The sequence below is a fragment of the Stegastes partitus genome, unplaced genomic scaffold (assembly GCF_000690725.1).
Source record: "Stegastes partitus isolate 25-593 unplaced genomic scaffold, Stegastes_partitus-1.0.2 Scaffold130, whole genome shotgun sequence".
In the NCBI taxonomy this organism is placed as follows: Eukaryota; Metazoa; Chordata; class Actinopteri; family Pomacentridae; genus Stegastes; species Stegastes partitus.
This window is the reverse complement of record NW_007577861.1, coordinates 76489-99251: the sequence shown is the minus strand read 5'-3', so window position 1 is coordinate 99251 and position 22763 is coordinate 76489. Positions and strand designations below refer to the sequence as shown.

The 22763-nt window shown below is 40.1% G+C and overlaps 1 protein-coding gene across 2 annotated transcripts in view; it reads left to right on the top strand.

Annotated features, from left to right (window-relative positions):
* stk39 (serine threonine kinase 39) overlaps positions 1 to 21929 on the top strand; it is a 28681-nt gene extending 6752 nt beyond the window's left edge. The window contains exons 6-18 of one of the 2 annotated variants that reach the window (XM_008278670.1): positions 396 to 505; positions 753 to 854; positions 1234 to 1367; positions 1524 to 1572; positions 2522 to 2587; positions 7466 to 7588; positions 8347 to 8376; positions 8814 to 8870; positions 9633 to 9694; positions 15607 to 15659; positions 15852 to 15920; positions 16138 to 16202; positions 20335 to 21929. In XM_008278670.1, coding sequence (XP_008276892.1) covers positions 396 to 505; positions 753 to 854; positions 1234 to 1367; positions 1524 to 1572; positions 2522 to 2587; positions 7466 to 7588; positions 8347 to 8376; positions 8814 to 8870; positions 9633 to 9694; positions 15607 to 15659; positions 15852 to 15920; positions 16138 to 16202; positions 20335 to 20409 — 995 coding nt within the window. In that variant the 3' untranslated portion in view covers positions 20410 to 21929. The remainder of the gene's footprint in view (positions 1 to 395; positions 506 to 752; positions 855 to 1233; positions 1368 to 1523; positions 1573 to 2521; positions 2588 to 7465; positions 7589 to 8346; positions 8377 to 8813; positions 8871 to 9632; positions 9695 to 15606; positions 15660 to 15851; positions 15921 to 16137; positions 16203 to 20334) is intronic. The other variant, XM_008278671.1, reaches the window with a different exon arrangement.
* The last annotated feature ends 834 nt before the right edge of the window (positions 21930 to 22763 follow it).

Genomic DNA, 22763 nt, shown 5'->3' with positions numbered 1-22763 from the left:
GTGTATAGATAATGGATGGATGTTTTGATTAGTGTTAATCAATCACCAGCTGATAGCAGAGGCCGTTGTGATCTACTCACGTTAGAAGCAATCAGTGGCAAACAGCCTCTGACAAGTAAAACTGTAATTGTGACACAGTAAACAAATGAAAATGAAAATTGAAGGGAACAATTAATGGTGTTTTCAGGTTTCTTTGTTGTCTGCTGTTCAATATTCATGATCCGCCCCGGAGCGGTCACAAAGGCGATGTGACACAGAATTTTAAAAGAGCAAATTGCTGCACGTTGTCAGTGTTTTTGTTTTTGCTAAAACCATTAAACAAACCCCTTCAACCAATCAATTTTTTTTCCTGCTGTGTATGAAGGATGATTTGTTTGTTTCTTTATTTTTTACAGATTTTGGAGTAAGTGCATTTCTAGCCACAGGTGGCGACATGACTAGAAACAAAGTTCGAAAGACCTTTGTCGGCACGCCGTGCTGGATGGCGCCAGAGGTGATGGAGCAGGTGAGTCTGCCTCCGTCCATACAGAGACAAATGCTGGAAACACTGCATATTTCATTCGGTGTATCAGGAAATGTATTTGCCTGAGGTTGTCTTTACTTGGTGTGAATGAATTTCTCAATGTAATGCTGTTATTAGTTGATCTGTCTTCTTGGCATGTTTACTACAACAGTATTGCATCAACATATAATCCCTGAGATGCAGGCATAAGACACTGTTATTACAAAGTGCTGTGATTTTCTATCCACAGGTTCGAGGCTATGATTTCAAAGCAGATATATGGAGTTTTGGAATCACAGCCATAGAGTTAGCAACAGGCTCTGCACCCTATCACCGCTACCCTCCCATGAAGGTAAGTGTTGTGGATGTATCATTTGGTGTAATTTAATCAGTGTGATGTCCTCCTCTTGTAACACACACTGGCTTTGGCAAAGAAAGGAAGAAAACTGTGGCTATAAACTCTATCTCGTAAACCAAGTTATGTCTGCGAAGTTTCATCATTAGCAAGAAAAACAACGTGGAGAGAGCATATTTTAATGTGCTGCTTTTGCTGTAATTGGAAAACCGAACAGCTAATAAAGAGGGAACCTTTAATCTACAGGCTGCTTGATGTGTCTTTCCACAGCGTTTCCACAGTTTCCTGCTTTCAGTTTCTTTTCCTCATCTACTTGCGTATTTGTGTTGCTGCTGAACTGCGTGGGCGGTTTTGACTGTTTTTCTTGTCTTTTCAGGTTTTAATGCTTACTCTACAGAATGATCCACCCACTCTAGAGACTGGTGTGGAGGACAAGGAAATGTTAAAAAAATATGGCAAATCATTTAGAAAACTAATAACTATGTGCCTTCAGAAGGATCCTGCCAAAAGGTTAGCACCGCGTTTCGTATTTCACCCAAATATTCCAGTGAAGCGAGCTGATGCAATTTGTGGTCAATAAAAAGGACCTGATCCTGATTAACATTCAGCGAGCGCTGTGTTCTGATATGTTTTCAACAATGGTACTTTCTTTTGTTTTATCTCTAGGCCTACAGCCGCAGAGCTTTTGAAGTGTAAATTCTTCCAAAAGGCCAAGGTATTTGTTTCATCTCAAATATTTGGCTCACCATCTTTGTTTGGTTTTGTTATTAATGTTATGCTTAGGGCTTCATGCCAACTCCAACAATAACTCAGCTGTGTATATACTGAATGCTTTTTGTGAGTTTATGATGGTTATGTGCACTTGTATACATCAAACAGAACAAAAAAGGCCACAAGGACACAATCGTAATCCTTATATACTATTAATTATGTAATGACGAGAAAGAAATAATTTGTTATGTCTTGTGCTGATGTATGGAATCTTAGCTGCATTTTTGGGAATAACAGCTGACAGTGTAGAACTGTACAAGATAGATTCCAATACCTATACAAGCATTTTTCAGTATGCAATTGAGCATCTTTTTCAAATTTTTTCCATTCCGACCCGCAATCCCTGCTGCGGAAGACACATCATATACGTCACAGTGACTCACAGACACGTGTCAGTTCGTTTTGAATTTCAAAGTGCAACAGATATATGTCGGACTCAGTCAAAACTTAGCGCACAACATTATTACGAATAGTAACTGCCAGTTGTTTGGATACTGCAGGCAACAGTACATACTCTGTAAGGGCAGTGCTGTAAACGTACTTAAAGTAAAAGAAAACATATGCGATTTTAAATGCAGCTTTCGCATTGCAAAATAAGTTGTAATGCCAACTGTATTAATTTAATTTTGTGACACTTGCAAGTAGTGCATCCTCATCTCACTGTTACTACTTTACCTGGGCTAATCACTAGTGTTTAAACCTTTCAAAAGAACCCAGTTACTCTCTCAAACCATCCTCTTCATTTCCACCAACCCAACTGATATCTGAGGGCTCAAAGTTTAGCAAAATGCTACTTGAGATTTTTGTGACTCATTATTACGTTTTGGCTGCTTTACATAATCAGCTCACTCTGAATATTGAATATATTGTGATTCATTTTATTTCTCTTGCAGAACAAAGAATATCTGGTCGAAAAGCTTTTGTGTCGTGCACCAAAGATTTCCCAGAGAGCGAAGAAGGTATGTTTACGTAAACATTCCCTGTAAAATAACTCGGTTATTGACTAAACATGAACAAATTATGGCAGAGTGCAGGGATTGACTGAAGTCCCTCTGTCCATCGGAGTGTCTCATTTACAGTCAACACAAGCTATGCACTCTGACTTTCTTCTGCACCTCAAACACTTTATGCCCTGTTGTGTAGATTATGTAAAAATATGGGCCACTGCCATGTAAGAGTCAAGCGATGCAGATGTACTGAGGATTGTGTCATTGGCTCCCAGTGCAGCTCTCTGCATGTGTCTCACTAAGGACAAACAGGATTAAATGAATTGTTAACATTAGGTAACAGAAAGGCAGCACACTATTGTTCAGTTCGCTTGCTCTGTTGGTCACAGTTTACTGGGAGGAAGTGCAGTTTTCAGGCACAGCTGATATTGGCTTCACATAACACTCCGCCTGGATGGCCAGGACAGAAGTGGGAACAGAGGGCCATTGCCAGAAGGCAGAGTGGCTGAGTGGAGGGGTGGAAATTCACTGACATGGTTGGGAGTAAATGGAGGACATAGCACATAGCATGGCCATTACTGTGTATGACGTTATAATTACGCACGCACAGGGCAGGGTGTCAATAGAGACGGAGGAAACTATGGGGGAGTGGCATGATGTTGTTGAGGTTTGTTGATGCTTCATGTGGGAGCTACAGGCATGTAACAGTCACAACAAGCATGAAAAGGTACTTAACTTCTAAATAGATTTACGAGAGTCCTACAGTCTATTAGGCTTTCCAATACAGTGCATCACCACTGCTGATTTGCAATTAAGACTGTATTTACAGTCCCTGATAAACAAATTATTATCTAAAATGAGCTACAGTATTAAGAATTTGCACAGGAAGGCCTTTGCCAATGATAAATAGCAGATTAAAACAACTGAATGTACTTTTACACAGTGGACTCGAGGTGCGTTGGAGCAATTTGATCCCAGAATGGAAATTCAAGATTATTGAATTCTTACTGTAATAAATACACTCTGTTTTTATGTGAGGAGTCTTGTTGGCAGTGTAACATAGACAGCATGCAGGGTACATGCAGTCCAGGTAATGTCAGATTCACTTGATAGCTCTGGTGAAGGAAACGTTTGTGCCGCAGAGCCGGTGTCCTTGTCATTTTGTGCTGATTTGACCTACAGAGTCGTCTACATTAGAAACTCAGCAACATTTCCCAAAGCTTGCAGACACAAGCAATACTGTCGAAACACTGTTGTCCCAGGATATTGTGACCTCTTTATACGGAGACTACAATGGCCTTGTTCTCTTAAGATCCTGCCTAGTTACTCGTAAACGTCCTAGTTCACCTCCTGTCTGCGCGCCACCACCTTAAATCTCTTGACCTGTTTGATCTTCAGAATTTTCCCTCTGACCTTTTGCAGCTATGTTCCCTGGTGTTCTCTTTCTGTTGTTTTTGTCCCGCGTGGTATTTTGTAGTTATGTCAAACACATGCGATTCTACTCACAGAAACCAAATAGCGATGGGATGTAAGTAAGAGGTTTAAAGCAAAACAGCCAGTACTGAAATGGGCTTTAAAAAGGGACCTGACTGTAACATACTCCAGTGAATGAGAAGGAGATGGCAGATTCTGTCACCATCAACGTAATTTTACATGAATACTTCATCTAATAAATGAGGAAGAAACTCAGTAATGAGCTCCTAAAACCAGGAGGAAGTGGGGAATAGAGGACATTGCCTGTTACGGACCAGACAAACCAGCTTTTGTCATATCTGAAATATAAATGTAGAAGTAATGTCACATTCAGGCATACATTATAAATGTAGGTACATGTGAGTTGAACATCCAGCAGAGGGCACCCTGACACCCACAATAGAGCTTTCAAATGAGATCATTGCAGGCTTTATTGTTTAAAGATTAGACATTAGTGGCTTACAACAATGTGGGCTTGAATCATTGATTTGTTACATAATAGAAAGTGGCAAAATAGAAAAGGATTGATATTGAGTTAAAATGCACGGTCTGGTGCACAAATGATGATGGAATACAGATTGAGTTCTGCATGGATGCTTTTTGAAGCCTCGTTTAAAAAAAACAAAAAAAAAACAGGTCATTGTAGCAGAATATGCTGCAGTTTGATCCTCTGAAAATTCTGATATCAGTTCCAACACGTTCTAATCTTACAGTGTTATTTAAGTCAGATATATTTCCTTACATTCATAGTGGGATGATTTTGCAAGCTGCATGTCAGCCGTTTTTTTTTTTCTTCTTTTATGTTAGTGAATGTCTGCTGGGAGATCATGTATGGCTGCTGAGTGCATTGATCTGTGTCTGTTTTGCTCAAGGACCCCGAGCAGAACTGGGGGAGCCTTGGTTCTATGTCAGGTTTGGAAAGTAAACCCGACACCACCAGAAGGGTAGTGCTTCTTTAACTTTGACCTTGTCTAGAGCTGGGGAATTTATATGACCCTGCTGCTAGTGGCTTACAGTTTTGTGTGCTGTCTCTTCTGTAACACTGTGGTGCTCTCATATCTTATCTCGTATCATATCTTGCATTGCTAGACTAGTCACGTGTTGCTTGTCTTACACGCTTTTTTTTTCTTGACTGCGGAGCTGCAACAAATTAAAGGCTTTACTAGTGACTCTGCCATACTTGTTGTATCTGCTTTGTTAAAATGAATACATTAACTCAGTCTATTGGATTAGATATTTTGGAGTTTTCTCATTTTCTCATTGTGCTGTACCCACACTGCGCCTACTACACTGATAGAATTAATAACTACCAACTAATGGGTTTCTAACGGAGTGCTGAGCGGTTTTTGTGAGTCGTGTATTTCTGGTTATAATGGGGAAGATTTCATGTTACAACAAGGCATTTTTGATGTGAGTATTACATATTTTTTGTCATGAATATGTGAAGAGTTCATTTGCAAAAACAGAAAACTCCATTTTTGTAGATTTTCAGAAATGTATTTTTTTTTTTTGTTTGCTTGAAATAATATCACTCAAACTGAAGCTGAGTGGATTTGACTTGGTAGAAATGACAACAACAGAGATAACTGAAGTTTGATTGATATTGTCTCAGGTAGACGATGGAAAAGTGGGTTTTCTGAAGGTTTGTGAAGATGGAGTTATCTGTTTTTGCAAATGAACTCTTCATATATAAAATTTTCAGTTTTAACAGTAGATTGCTATAAAAAGATAACACTTTATCTTTTAGGCTGTAATATTATCTCTATACCAGATACATTCAGCAGGCTAAATGACAATAATGTGGATTTGTGCAAGTGGACTCCAGACTAACTTTATAACATTGGTTGCACTGGTGTGCCCAACCTTTTCATTTATGTGCAACAGCACATACTTTAGCTACATTAAAGCATTTTATTTTATCTTTTTGCATGGATAATTTCTCAACACATTCTGTAACAGATTGTTATTAGGAATGTGGAAGGTGCAGATACATGTTTTGTATATTTATTCCATTCTTTTTCATAGGAATGATCTTGAAATTGAAGTTAGTAAAAGGTAGCTCTTCCTTGATTTGTAATGAGCAGGGCTAAACTTACATATAATTTGTGACTGTTTTGCTGCTGTCTGGTGCTGCAGAGAGGTGGCGCTACTCTGCATCGGTCACGGCACAGGATGAGGTTCTGAGAGGCCTTTTCTATTCAGAGCACTGATGCTCCGACAGCAACTTCTCCTCGCCATGCTTTGGCTGCACTCTTTGCAAAAGATGCAATGCATAAAGTTGGGAGTTTCATAATATCTCACATATCTCCCACTGGTTGAGTATCTATTTGCAGTGGTGGGTGGCACAGCGTGACCGATCTGCATGCAGAGACTCGTGCAGTTTAGAGTGGGAGACTGAGAGATATCCCCAAACGCCTCACATGCAGATTGTTGGTAGATGGTACAACTTTCTAATGTTTCAGTAACTTGTGAAAACATGGCTGCTGTTAGGCTGTGCACAGAGAAGCCACTAGACCTCACAAAGATTGAAATAAGGTGTTCTAATGTCACATTTAAGTTGAGATGACCATTGATTAGCTACCTGGGCAGGCTGTCCAGAGACACAGACAGACCTTCTAAATGTCAGGTGCACCGGTGCAACCAATGAAAATGTTTCTTGAATGTGCAATTAAAATAGTCACAGTCTGGAGCCTTGTACAAGCTCTTTTAATCTTTTTATGTCACAAATATACAGTCAGGATAGGTAAATCCCCTGAGTATAGTACTTGAACAACTTTGAGCTATAAAACTGTAAAACCTAATGGAATCATGGGTAAAGCACAATGCTTTTACAAGAAAATTGGGTGATGAATTAAAGGAAAAACCTGAACCCTTGCACCTTATAGTGAGGGGGATCTGGAGGCCCTGTTATGCTTTGGGGCTATTTTGTTGGCATGGTTTGGCTTCACTTGTCCACTAAGAAGGAATGGTCACAAATCAATACAAAGTTGTTCTGAGTGATCAGCTTTATCCTATGATGAAACATTTCTATCCAGAATGACCCCCATCCATAGGGCACAAGGGGTCACTAAATGGTGTCATGAGTAGGACAATAATGTGAATCTAATGGTGTGGCATTCATACTCTCCAGATCTGAACTTAGTTGAGCCCTTATGGGAGATTTTGGACCCATATATTTGACATACCTTCGATTGCCATGATCAAAACATCAAATAAGGAGATATCTTGTGGACATCCCTCCAATAGATTTCCAGAGATTTGGAGAATCAGTGTCAAGGACCATTTTTCCTTCTAGAGGCACATGAGGACGCTTCATGTTGGTTTTTCCTTTAATGTGTCACTGTGCATTTGCAATAGAATACTTACAAATGATTTCACTAACGATAAATACACCGGCCGTGTGTTGTGATGGTCCAGGTGAGGAGAGTCCCAGGCTCCAGCGGCCACTTGCACAAGACAGAGGATGGAGACTGGGAGTGGAGCGACGACGAGCTGGACGAGGGCAGCGAGGAGGGCAAGGCAGCAGTGAATCAGGGCAGGGTAGGTGAGACTCAACAAAGGCGAGCTTCAGCAGTATTTGTTTTTTTCCATATTTACTATTTATGTTTATTAGTAAAGGTTTTACAACACACTATAAAATATGCTTTATTTAGATTAACCTGTCTCTATATAAAAACTACGACTCGTGCATGGAAATTCAGAGTTAGAGTTATTAAGGTGTTGCATGCCGCGTCTAACCCATAGATCAAACCGTTATGCAACTTCCCTTCTGTCTCAGACACTGTGCACTCCTTCCCTCCCTGATCGGTTAGTTTTTTGGATAGCAGATGGCTTATCTCGGAGAGAGCCTGTCATGAGGTCGCTGTAATGAGCTGGAAGATAGCTGTAAGGATGTGAGGCAGGAGGAAGTTGACAACTATGATCAAAGAGCCCTTTGATAAAGATACACAGCTTTAATGTATGATGCAATAAATAATGCTCTACCAACAGTAATGATTTTAGATATAAATTGTTGCCGGTAGTATTTTTCTTTTCACAAAGATGTGTTTTCTGTTTCCTTTTATTGATCTCAGGCTTGTTTCTTTTCAGCAGTTGTACTGTGTTTTTGCACAAATATGTTTCACATACAGATGAATCAGTGGAGAAATGTACATGTAGGGAATGAAATATGAAAAATGTATGAAGTTTGTGCATTACAGATGTTTTGCCCTTTGATAAAATGAGAATAGAAAACATTATTACTACAGTATGCCTGAACATGAACATGTAAATGTGTGTTTTGATTTTTTTCCCTCCAGTCACGAAGGGTCAAAGATGAGGCCAAAGATGTAAGTTAGCTATTCCTCCTCTAAACCAATTTTGAAATGCCGTGTGACATTCAAATTCTAAATCTCTATTTGTATTTGGTGAAGAGGCGAGTTGTAACAGACAAACAGGCCGTATCCTTCCTGCCGCTGTACAGTTTGATAACTTGGCTGAGCGGCATTTCTGGAAATGCAATTAACTGGCCTACTTCGGCAGATGTTTGTGTAAGAATCCTGAAGTCAATTATAAATGTTTATTTCACTGCACACATTTTAATGCAGTTTCATCAAAACAGCCAAGAACCTGTTTTAAACAGTCTGACAAAGCCGGCAAATTGCCTCTCATTGATTGTTTTGAATTGACTCTCCTCTGTTGTCTTTATAGGATGAGCTCTGATTTGATATTTACCAAGGATGTAATAGCATTTGCACAATTATGCCTCTCATTTTGTTCCTCCTAGAATGAGGAGAATGCCAACAATGTCCCTATTGAAGGCTTGTCTATTCAGCATCCCCAGGTGAGGGATTCAGCAGCAGCACTAATTTGTCATGATTCAATGACCTTGGTGCCACAGTGATTGTGTGTGTGTGTGTGTTTGTGTACATCTCAGCTCGCGTGCGCTTTACATGTGTGTGTCTGTTTGCGCACACATGTCGGTGGGCGTATGTTTGTGTGTGTGTGTGTGTGTGTGTGTATACACATGTGAGAATGCCGGTCTCCTGGAGGGATGCTCTCAGCTGTAATAACTCAGAGTAAATGGCTGTCTGCCTGACAGTGCCGGCTCAGTGGCTGGGTGTATCTCATCTGAAGACTCACTGCCATTGTAACCCATTTTCTAAGGCTATTGTCATTTTGAAAATGAGCCAAAGCAGTTTGAGGTGTAGTCTTGTGTCCCAGTCAGGAATTAACTCTGACAGCTACTCAGCAGTCATTTCTTATCCATAATATCCATTCCCTGCCACATAAAGAGCCCATTTGTAATAAGGTATTGATAACAATGATACACCCTCACACAATATCCCTTTATGTATTTTCCCTTTTCTTTCCCCTTACAACTTCCCCTGCAGCCTGCATTAAATGGAAGACATTTTTCAGTTAAAATGCACCACATTGCCTGACCGTGTAGTCAATGCCACACTCGCTTCTGGTTCATTCTGACTCTACGTCCATCTTGCAGGTGTCAGAACCTTGTGCTCTGCAGTGAATGCTTTGTGTTTCTCTTCTGTAAATCTTATTTCCCAATGAACACTGCTTCATCACCAGACATTCTCTCCTGCAGGTTGAACCGTATGAGGACACACCGTTCATTCAAGGTGCTGTGAACATGGTACTACGGCTGAGGTGAGACTTCTTTTTTCAGATAATTTTCTCCATCACACACACACAAAAGTCCAAAAACTAATTCTAAATCATTTTTTTTTCTTCAACAAGCTGTACAAACAGCTGCACAGAGCAGATTTTAGGATTTGTCATCCCTTTACTTTGTCCAAAACAGGCTACTAATAGACCTAATGATCTTTGCCTGCTCCAGAAGGGATCTGGCGTTACCACGGATCCCTTCATCTCACTTTCTTACCGTTGTAGGGAGGAGTGTTACACATCATTGCTCCTCTCGCTGTGCTCCACAATCTGCTTTCCTCCCGTCGACTGTTTGCACTCACAGCACCGCACTCTTCTTGCTGCATTATGCAGGACATTGCTGTTTATGAAAATGACAAATTGGAGGCCTGTGATTCAGCCACAGCATGATCAATGTTGATACCTCCTGTTATGAAACAACTAAATTTAGTGCCAGAGTATGTGATAGGAGAATTTAGGGTAGATGCTGATTTTCCCTCCGTTGCATTTTTTCCATATATATATATATTTTAAACATTTCTTTGTATATCTTTTTGAGAATACAGAAACACAGAAATAGAACTAAAGAGAAAGGAAGCGGCAACAGACGCCCAACTGTGCATTTTTGGACACAAAGTCTGCCAGTAGCTCCCCGATGAGCCGGTTGCTGAGCACACTCTTGCTTGAATAGACATCTGAAGGTCTCCCCCCAGGCGTCGAGCATAGCACAGAAAACCATTTTATTCTGTGCTTACTAACAAAACAGTGATCTGGATGCAACAGGTGGCGACTAACTGTTTACTGGTAAAGAGTCATTATTCTAAGCCTCTGATGAAAACAAATGTGCTGTGCTTTGATTGTTTCGGCCTTTTCTGTTCTGCAGTTTCACAGTTTGTACATAGTGTTTGTTCGAGCTGTGGATTTTCTGGCTTTGACTCTGATTACATCTGGTTATCGTACAGTTACAACATAAGCTTTCATCGCATCTCTTATTACATGTAAAAATTCTGAACAGGCTTGTAAAATTGTGTCAACGCAGAGTCATGCAGCAAATGAATTTCCACAGGATAGCACTTTCACCGTGTTAAATATGATCATGGCATTAGGCTGTCAGGTCGCTTCTATGGTGTGTCAGCAAGAATTATTGTATTAGAGATTCAGACGTGTGACGGATACCCTTTTACATGTAAGTCTGAAAGCTTTTTTATGCCCTGATGGACCTTTTACGGCACCGTCTTCTTCAACATGCTTATGTTTCAATGATAAAATCTTGTATTATGCTTTATATTCCTTAAAATTAAAAAGAATTGACAGAACATTATATTTGAAGCAAAATATGAGCTGACGCTATCAACAAATTTATTTGTAACTGAGCAGGAGATGTTGGCTGGCACAGAATCAGTCTTTTACTTTGTGTTAAATGTGAGTTTTGGGATGTGAACAGATTCTTAGCAGTTTGATTCTGACTGACAAGATGCTGCTTTAAGACAACTTTGACTTTTTCAGAAGATTTTGGCTGGTGTGTTTTAAAGTGAATCAGCACAGAGGGTTTTATAGGATGAGAGGTTGTGCTCATATTTTGGGATTTTCTTTGGCTGTGCTCCTGTGTTGTGGGGGCAGAATGAGAGATATTTATGGCATTCACAAATAGTATGAGGCTGCATAAGAAGCAGTGTATTAAAGCAGGGTGATGAAATGAAGGCTTTATCTGGAATATTAATGTAAAGCGGAAATTTGTGGCGTTCTTTATTGCTTTTTTTTGGCTCTTAAACAGCAGTTATCAGTGAGGTTTTACTTACTGTTGCTTGTAATATAACAAACAGCTCAAGGTCATTAATGATGAAAGCGGTTCTTAGCCTGCTTGAAACCAGGCAAAGCAAGTGCGAGTCAAGTTTGTTAATCTGAGCCACAAACAAATGCACTGGCTACAGTGAGTAATCAGCCAGTTTCTTGTTACTCATCATTGTCAAGACAATTCTTTTTTCCAAGCCTGGATCCCACCGACTGATGTCACTTGTGCGTTTTTATTCTAACCTCAAGATAAACCGGTGGAGAAAAAAAACAACAAAATAATGATAATAGTGATTTAATGTTAAAATCCATGACAGCTTGTAAAAGTTTAAAGGCTTTAAAACAGTGAGTGCCTAAAAGTAATTGCGTTGGAGAGACCAAAATAAACAACTAATTGGTCTCCTTTCTCAACTGAGAAGTGAGTTACAGCTTATTAGCATGAGTTTATGGTAATACGAGCCCCTCAGTTGCAGGGACGGGGGAACAGCAGCAGCATGATTGGATTATTTTCAACATTTTGCTTGGAACTCACACATCTTTTTCTTTTTTTTTTTTTCTTCTTTTACACAGACATTGAGAGCCCCTGAGAATAGCAATGTCAGCAGTTTAAAGGGGAAATGCACACAATGCTTGGCAGTTGGTGCAATGTCATTGGAGCTTGAATACCCAAAATAGGACAAACGCAAACTGATTTCACCGAGAAGTTTATGTCAAGAGGTGACATTTCCTTGTGTTTTCTAAAGTCTCTTGTTTATAAAAGGTAGCTGCAGGTTGACAAATTCAGAATTTGAATGTCAGAGAAACATGGATCTGTGTGTGCCTGTATCTCCCGCATCCATCTGAGCTTCTTGTCAGTTGTCTTTCTTAAGAACAAGAAGACGAAGACGAAGAAGAAGGCATAAAATAGGCTTCTCAAACTCAGAGGAGTTTTTGATTTTCAAGTTTGAGGCTGTTGATCAGACGAAACAATTAATATGAAGATGGCACTTAGGACTCTATGAAACCATTACAGGCCTTTTCACAGTTTTTAGACACTTATATAGAATCAGTCATTAACCTGTTAACAGTAAAGCATAGATTCATCAGCAAAATTATTGGCACTCCTGGTTAAGATGTGTTCTTTAGCTTCTAGTAAATTCAGTTTTTTTCTCAATAATATAGGACCACAATGAAAAAAAGAGGAAAATTCAACCTTTAATTCAAGTGCATTTATTCAGTGTGAAAAAAATCTCACATTAATAAATAATTCTTTTACATCAAATCATATGTGCAACAATTATCAGCACCCTTGATGTTAATACTTTGTACAACCCCCTTGAGTTGAAGGCTACATTTTTCTACAGTTTTCAGTGTGAGAGTATGTTTCCGCAATAAAAGTTGAATTTATTTTAAGGCTTTTAACACATCTTAACCAGGGTGCCAATAATTATAGAGGGCGCTGTACATGAGCAGTGAATGGCTAATTTCAAAACATGGAAAATTGCGAGTTTCTTTGAAAGACAGTTTTTTTGTACTAGTTATAGAGAAAAGTGTAACTCTAGTTCCCAAGTAAATATTTTTTAGGCAGTATGTGAAGATTGGAAACAGGACTTTCCACACTTGACTTGTATGTTTTTCTCTAAACAAATATAATAATGTTGGATGTTCAGCTGCCTGACCGCCTGCACACCGACTTATAGACGAGGCCACAGTAGCTGATAAGTTTTGGTCCTCGTACAATTTTAAAGCACTGAACAGTTTTTTAAAGCAATTTATATTTTTGTTTTCTTTTCAAAATCTGGAAGTCAGGGGGCCCTTGTAGCTCACCTGGTTGAGCAGGCGACCCATGAGCAGGGGCTATAGTTCCCCAACGCAGTGGTCATGGGTTCGAGTCCGGCTCGTGACCTTTTGCTGCAGATCTCTCCTCATTCTTCTCCCCCCCTCTCCTGTCTCACTCTCTCACTATCCTGACTAATAAAGGCACAAAGGCCAGAAAAAATAATTTAAAATAAAAAATCTAAAAGTCATTTGCAGAAGACACTGAACTGCTCTTGTTGTTCAGTTACGTGCTCTTTGGGTTAAAATGTAAGCTTTTGTTGCTTTTCTTTGTTTGATTCTAACCGTGGATTCTCTACAGACGTGCACTGAGTGGCTTTTTCTTTTAAAAAAACAAATCAGAAAACCAGTCCGTGTTTAAAATACAGAGTAAACCTATCTACTCTCGGCACAACAGGATGCCTGTTTGTTGGCCACATAGTGTGTTTCATATTTGCATTTACTTATCTAAAAATTCCAGTTGGCTCCGCTATCAGTAATGTCTGTGACAGCCAACAATGCTGGGCTGCGCTGACAAACACTGAAATCATTTTTAATTAATTTCATTGGAGTCTCCAGTCTCCGTTATGTTTGAAATGTTTATTAAGACATTAACTAAAATCACAGACATTTAAAAAAATAAATAAAAAATTTGTGTTATTATTGTGCTTTGCTTTTTCTTTTCCTCCAGAATAAAAGGATGCTAAAATATGCAGTTGTTGAGCAGAGTAATGCAGTCATCTTATACGAGCATCTGAACTCACAGTGTTCAAAAAGGGTTCTGGTGGCCATTTTACTGTTCCTCAACCGTGGAATCATTAAATCCTCAAGCAAGTATTCAGAAAGCCACTGATAACTCAGTCTTCTGTACATGGCTAATCCCAGACGGTTGTGGTGCAGTCTGACAGAATGTTTTCCAAACAGTCTCTGTGGGTTTTTCTACAGAGGAGGCAGATTTTAGACACACTTAATTTGGGCAGGGTTATGATCATCTGACATACATGTTGCCTCATCAGCCTTGGCAGTGGACACCCTCTGCTTTCACTGCTGGGAAAAGAGATGTTGTTTACATCCATCTGCTCCACCAGAGTTGTTTTTTTTCTCCTTCTCAACTGCATAATGTCTGAAATTAAAACAAGTCCAGTCGACTCACAGCTGAATGATAGTAAATCCTCGTTCCCTCAGTTTCATCTGGGCTCGCTGCTAACAACCTCATTACAGATATGTCTTTGGTTTGTGTGTGTGTGTTGACTTATGGCTCTAATCTCGTCTAAAATTAGGCTTGTGGGCTAGCCGGATGATTTATATAGCTAGACTACCAAACAAATTAATCTCACCAATGGTGTTTTTGGGGGCAGCACCGTCAGGTCCCGCCTTGACCAGAAAACAGCTACTCTCCTGTCCCAGACACATTTTAAAGACAGATTTTAATAGATGTGATGCAAGTGGATGCTGCACAGAGGCTGAAGGGTGCAGTTTATCAGTAAAACTAGCTGGATTTATACCTGCTACATTTGTCCAGAGAGATAATTTGTTTGAGAATATGTGTAATAATGGAGAATAACCCTTTTGAATGGCCAATCAGAGGTGTGATACTTGTTGATTTTATTATTAGATGCATTACTGTTGCATTACTGTTACAAAAGAAGCAAACAAAGCCATGAAAGTGAAAGGTGGGAGCTCGAAGAAGCAGCCAGAACACAAAGCTGTATGGCTACCGAGCCAATGAATGGAAGAATTTCTGATCTATTTTAGAGACGGCGTGAGAAACCTGATAGACAGATGAAATGACTGTTACCTGAGAAGCAGTGGGTCAGAATAACAGCGTGACAGCTTATTTGTGACCCTGCAGAGGCTTCTTCTTGCATTGCAGGTCCAAATAAGAAAGAGTCCTGACGAGTTAATGTTCTTGCTGATGGACTGTTTGAAACTGGAAGGTGTGAAAGTGATGAATGTGTGTGCCGGGGTCTGAGTTGTTGAAGTTATGTTTTCACCTCATAGCGGGGTGTGACTCTGGGATGAGGTGTTCCTTATCTTGCCTGCTTGGTGTTTCAGTACGCTGCTGCGGAGGATGTGGTTCAGTTATGGGTCGGCATTCTTGTGGTTTTTGAAGACACTGCTGGTCCTGTGGAGAAAGTCCTGAACTGTCTGCTCTTAAAACTTAGGAGGAATTTCCCCTTCACTTTATCATCACCTCTCTCAGCTCGCAGGAGTAATTTCATCTCTGCACTCAGCCTCGATCTGTAGCTCCGTCATGTCTCGGCAACAAAGTTAAATCTGCCATTTCAGACGCTACTTGTGCAATCACACCCACTTGTCTCTTCTTTCAGGAACTCCAGAAAGGAGCTGAATGACATTCGGTTTGAATTCACTCCGGGGCGAGGTAAGAGCTCAGCCTAAATGAATTTAGAATATGCTATTCCCCTCGTGATAGCATCTCTCACTGTATGAACCGCTGTGTGTGTAATGGGTAATGGCAGTGTGCTCTGGACAGCGTCTAATTCAGTATCTAACGCAATTACCTGCTAAGTGGAATGTTGCAGGCCCAATATTTGTCATGTTTTTCCCTCACAAGACACTGCTGATGGCGTTTCCCAGGAACTGTTCTCGGCTGGTCTGGTCAATGGACACGATGTTGTTGTTGGTAATGCTACACCTCTTTTTACAGTAAAGTTGTGATGTTGTAAAACACAAAAACCATTTACCATAAAACACTTAGAGAGCATTGTAATGGTACTAGATCAGCCATTACCAAAGATACACAGAGCTTAATTCGTCCACTGTTGTCCTAAAATGTTCTCTGCATAATGTCAGCACTTGTCCGATATTATTTTAACGTTGTTGTTCTCTTTCTGGTACAGTTGCTGCTAACCTTCAAAAGATTGTAGATGACCCAACTACCTACAAAGTGTTGACCTTTAAGCTGGTGAGTTTCCACATGATTGATGGCTGACGGCAGGCGCCATGGGTTTGTCATGCCCGACAGTGTCCAGCCATGAGCAGCTTGTTGATGAAAGCTCTGGTGAGGAATGTGAGAGCTGCAGTTAGTAGAAAGGCCACAAACAGCACAAATAGCTGCAGCACCAACCAGCGTCTGTCGCTGAGGGTTTTTCTGTCGACGACACAAAGAATTATTTTAGGAGACGTGATGGAGTGAAGTAGACTGGAGGGCTGACACTACAGAAACAAGTAAATATGAGATGGCAATATGTGTTTCCTGAAGTACTGCAATGAAATGTTTGTGAAATTTGTTCCTACAAAGATGCTTCTCATATCGCTAGAAATATAACAGGCTCAGCTTGTTGATATTATCATATATACTATGCAATAAATATATTTAAACTAAAGATATGCTGTATTTAAAACAAACATTGTATGTTCAGCTGCAAGGTAGTGCAGTTTGTAGCACTGTTGCCTCGCAGCAAGAAGGTCGCCGGTTCACGTCCCAGGATCTTTCTGCGTGGAGTTTGCATGTTCTCCCCGTGCAGCGTGGGTTCTCTCCGGGTTCCTCCCACACAGTCCAAAAACATGCTGAGGTTAATTGGTGATTCTAAATTGTCCGTAGGTGTGAGTATGTGTGTGCTTGGTTGTCTGTCTCTAAGTGTAGCCCTGTGATAGACTGGTGACCTGTTCAGGGTGTCTCCTGCCTTCACCCTAAGTCAGCTGGGATAGGCTCCAGCCCCCCGTGACCCTAGTGAGGATTAAGTGGTGTATAGATGATGGACGGATGGATTGTATGTTCAACTATAAATATATAGTTTTTATTGCTTTTTTTTTGTCTATGATCCATATTTGAAGAAGCCATATTAGGCTTTTGGGGTTCTTCCAATGTTTTTTTGTGTGTGTAAAAGAAAAACTTGCAAAGTTCATTATCCATCCAGGAAACACTTCTCCTTACCTGCCTGTAACGCGTCATTTAAAGTCCAGGCTTTTCTTCTGTTACTTATTTACATCACTGTGTTATAATTTGCATAACATGTGCCTAGCACCTACTATGACAAACACTCATGCAAAGAATGAACAGCTCCCTCGCAGTCAGCCATCAAGCCCTCGTTGTTGTACGTAACCAACATTACGTCGCTTTTATCAGGGTTTTTGGGAGCAGGGCCTTAAAGATACAGAAGCTACAGATCATTTCAGATGGAGAGTGAGAAGAGCAATATACAGTATGAGAGAAGTAATTCATTTTTTCAACATTAAAGAATGTAAACATATTCTAAGAGGCACCAACATTACAAATTTAAACTGATAACTGTACAGAATGTGGGCCCTTTAATGTTCAGTCAAACTATCCCCTGAATGTTGGTAACTTTTAACTACATTATGTCCCAGTTGTAATTTTTTAACCACATCCTGATTCAAAGTCACTTCATCCGGTCTAATTTAATGTTGCTATTTCTGTGATATATTGCTGTGCTTATCTGACAAATCTGCACTGTGAACACATGGCCCAAATAGCTCTGCATTAGACGAGTACAGAGCTTTGCTTTGTGGTTTCTGCAGTATTTGTCCATGGAGAGGACTCACAGGAGTCTGACAGTCTTCATCTCCAGCATGAACCAAATACTGTGTCTGTGGGTCAAACACAATTTTCAACCAGCACCAGCAATGTTTTCTTTCTGTTGGCTTCACTCTGTGTTGTACCTGTTAAATCATGATTGAAACTGCTGGTTACTGTTTACTTATTTATGCTCACCACAGTTCACCTTTGGATCACTCATTTTGAGAACAGAGACACTTTGTTGCATCATCAGGAGAGAAAAGGACCTAAAACGACATGTTGGATGTTGCAGATGTGCTATTAAGACGCCACCTTTATGCTGCGTGACCTATTAGAATGCGATAAGATAGGAAATAATTTCAATCCCTCTGGTTTTGAAAAAAAATATGTAAATGATATTTTACTGACCTTTATGTAGTTGTTGGTAAACAACATCTGTGCTTAAGGTCACAGTATTTCACAGAGCGACCTTTCGGCCATGTTTGCCTTATCAGCAGCTAGAAGTGCTGCAGGTGGACAAATCTCTGGAGAGTCAGAGTGAAGGCTGAGTGGGACATGCAGATATATGGGCATGCTTTATTTCCATATGTTAACGCTGCTCCACTGCAGGCAGTGTGAAGTCCTCACTGCGGCTCAACTCGGCCTTCCTAAACGAAGAGTTACGAGGGCAGCGTCACAAAACCCAGGGACTGAGAATAATTACCCTCGTGAGGGGAACAATTCATAACACTTTATACAGACAATTTATGATGTGGGTGGCACTATAGCAGCTTTATGGCTGAACTGAACAAGAGATCACCATAGACTCTGAGCTCACAAAAACTGACCTGTTTTAATACCAATGCCTCCGTGTTGATTAGACAACTGCAGAGCTCTCAGACCCCCAGAGTGTTGGAGTGTCTCTCCCAGATAAGGCGTGAATTGTGGTGGCCAGCAGGTGTTAGGTCACCCATTCATTCTCCAGCTTTTCCTGAGGACAGCCGAATTAAAAAAAAATTAAAAATTAAAAAGACTCTCATTTTCAGTCAGACAAATCGGAATGCTCGCTCTTTGTAATATTGCCTCCGTGAGCAGCATCTAACCAGCCTAAAAATTGAGGTGAGACGAGGTGCTGGGAGTTAAATAAACTGCGCCTTGTCGGAGGGAGCCGTCTAGTTTACACCCGTTTGTTCATCATCTTATTCCGAAATCGATGGACTGCAAGGATTTGATCCAATTTAGCCACAAGAGCATCGGTAAGGTCAGCCATTGATGCTTAGGTGATAAGGGCCGGCTTGCAATCAGCGCTACAATTCATCTTAAAAGCGTCGCATGGTGGTAATGTCAGAGCAGGTCAGTCAAGTTCTTTCACACCAAACTCTGAAAAGCATTTCCTAATTACCTCAAGGGCACTGCCATGTTATAACAGGAAAAAACCTTTTCCCGAATTGCTGCATCGAAGTTGAAAGTACACGATTAAAGTATAATTGTATGCTGGAGCTTTGAGAATTACCTTAGCTGTAAGAAGCCCAAGTCACGGAAAACCGCACCAGACGAGAAGTAAATCAAAGAATCAGAGTCCAGTACCTTTGGTCACATACTCTAGTCGATATATGTTGAACACGACACGCGTTTTTATTCTATACAAACTGTGAGGAGACGAAGATACATGAGTCTAAATTTGTGTTTTCTCATTTGATCACATTGCACACTACAGCTGCTCTAATCTGATATTCTGCTGCAGCACAATACTGACCTTATTGAAAACCGATTAGGTAATGTCCAGATGTGACCAACCTTTATGAATTCCTCTTTCATTTCCACTGCCTTTAAAAAAAAAATTGTAACGGCAAAAGCTATAATCATTGTTATTATGGCCGATTAATCACATGACTGAGGCACAATGTAGACGGGGCTGCTTGTACTGAAGGAACAGAGATTTATCACCCTAGTCTGCAGTTACTCTTTCAGCTCACTGTTTCAGCTTTTATGGACCACAACCTAGCTTCTCTGACATTAGTGCCATTTGCCAGATGCAGTATTTAGCTGTTCTAAGAGAAAAAAAAACTTTTAAAGTCTACTGTTGTTATTGGCCTTGGCTCCATTACTGCTTGATTTGTGAATTAGCAACACGTCCGATGCATCAACTTGAGGTGATAAACAATGTCACTGTTGCCTTTTACAGTTTGTTTCAACTCCACCCAAGTGGCCAGAAAGTCACTTAAGAAAAGGGAAACATGAAAAGTCTATTAAATAAGTTTTAGACGGCAGAACCACAAGTTTAAACTTTGTAATAAAAACGTGGAGAGGAAAAATTATCCGTGCATCTCATCCTCAAATTGAATGTATTTTTAACCTCAATGCACAGCAGCCCAACTGAGACCGAATCACTATTTTATTATATAATTGAAATAAACTGAAGTTATGGTTGAGACTACCGGAGAATTGTCACATTGTTGTTTCTTTCATCTTTTGAAATCTGATTTAGTGAAATGTGAAACTTTGAGACTTTTGGGGCTGCCTGGTTCTGTCGATGGAGATGCGAGTGATCCTCTTGCTGTCTCCCTCCTTTGCGCAGGCTTCCGGCTGCGATGACACGGAGATTCCGGATGAGGTGAAGTTGATCGGCTTTGCGCAGCTGAGTGTTAGCTGATGCTCTCTTCATGCCTGAAGCAGGTGAGACAGGGGAGACAGTTCAGGGCAGACAGACTGAGGAACACAACCACCACTTCCTGCAATATGTTCCCAAAAGAAAACCCACCCTGAAAACTCACTTCTCCTCCTCCTCCTCCTCCTCCACCACCTCCTCCTCCTCCTTGCGCACCTCTTTTCACCTTCCCCGAGGCCAAGCTCTGCCACCGCCCCACCTGCACCTCCTTAGCGCGAATTCCCTCCTCACTGTCCCCCGACCTTTAACCTTAACAACATTCCACCGCCCAGCGCACAGACCAGGATCAGGATTACAGCCCTAAAGATGTACTCAGGTGGTGAAAGAAGGTGATTAAGATGTAGCTTTGAATGTTTTATTTATTTACTCTTTTTTTTTTTGTTTTTGTTTTACATCACATTACCTCTGTGTTCAGCAAAGCTCTCATTATTTATTGAAATGAGAAGGTAATTTTTTATTTTTTTCCCCCCCTCCCTCTCACGCTGTTTTGTTGCCACAGTGAAAACAAATTTGCTTTGACTCACATCTCACGAACCCACTCATTTGTGAAGTTTCCCTGAGGTCTGTGTCAGAATGTAAGATTTAGTTAATTTATGGGGAAAAGCACATTTTCATAAGAACGTCATGAATGTCTAAAAATAGAATGAATTGTATTTCCGTGTCAAGGCCTGTTTCATTTTACCAAGAAGGGACCCATTTGCTTGAGTGTGCAGTAACAAAAAAAAAAAAAGAAAAGAAAAAAAAACGAGACCTGGATGCTACTGTGTATAATTTGCTGCTCTCGACAGTGTTAACGCTTCAAAATGCTAGAGGTGCCTTGTTCATTTTTCTGTGCCTAAGAAAGTAGTCAACGAGTGAGACCACACAAAGACCAGAGCCTGCTGATTACCATTTCCACCAATGTATTACTCCAGCAATGACACAATTCAAGTGAAGTATCTAATGAGGCAAACTGAAATGCACTTTTGGGCTGAGTGTGTGCACCCCGACAAGCAGATGCTTAGCCCCTGGAGACAAGTTAATTTGAGTGCTTTTGTCATCAGACAAATAAAACATAACAGAACCTGCAGTCGTGTAATCTGTTCTGGTTGACGCGTTTTCAGATGCCAGGCTATTCGACAAAACCGCAACAGTTTCATTTTCATACTCTGTCCTGCTGCACTACGAAACTTTCTGTTTCCAAAAAAAAAAAATTATTCTATTAGTTACGAAAACATACTGTATGACAATGCATCTGAGGATGAAACCAAAACGGCAACTACTGAAAAGGTGACGAGCCATTTGTTTGTCCAAACAAGTCCAGTAGCTCTAAATTATTTTTTAGGTATTGAGGTGTTAAAATATTAACTTCTACTAAATTCTTTATTTTATGAAGTAATTTATTGTGTTTTCTATGTACAGTATGTGTACCATTTCAGCATATTACCCCTGTTCCCTCTCTGTAATCAGCTGATGTCAAATTTCTGATGAGGAGCAACAAATAAAGAATTGCTATTATTTAAAAAGCTTCCAGTGTCTTAATATATATTTAATTAAAACTAGACTTATTTGTAGTAATGATCCCACTAACCCCCAACACTTTAACACATACTAGGGATGCACGATATATCGGCGACCACATCGGCCGATATTAGTGTTTTTTCTGATATATCGGTATCGGTCCAATTAACAAATTTAGTCGATGTAAAAAAAAAAAACGATTGTCTAACATTAGCGCCTTCGTCTCTACATCTGATATTGCTGCTGTTTTGCAGATGTTTTTACTTAAATGATCCTGGACTCTAAACATGTTAAAATGTGTTTAAACATGTTTTACTTTTGTTACGTAATAAAGAAGATTATGTGGTCTAATTTGGGCTTCTTTTGAATAGTTTTCACGTTCTCACAGTGCTTACTTATACTCATTTTTTGGTGTGAACAAAAATTGAATATCGGCATCGGTAATATTGGTTATCGGCGATATCAGAAATCTTAATATCGGTATCGGCCAGAAATTTTAATATCGTGCATCACTAATAAATACTTTATGATAATAAGGAAGTTTTATAATGTACCACGTTTTGGCTACACAATAGAACTGGCTTTGCTATTTTTCCAGATAATACATTTTTCATCTTCCAAATAAAAATGCATGTAAAATGTATAAAATGATGCCCAATTTAATCCACTGAGAAGTTCTGTTGCTACAGTCGGATGTGGTCTGTTGGGACCAGGAGCTTATGGTAGCTCATGCTAAAGACCCCATTAGGTGAAAGACTTTTACCTTGTTGCTATGTTCATATGGTGTTTTTTTTAAATGTTGGAAGACTTATTATGAGCAAAACAACAAGACATCCCCA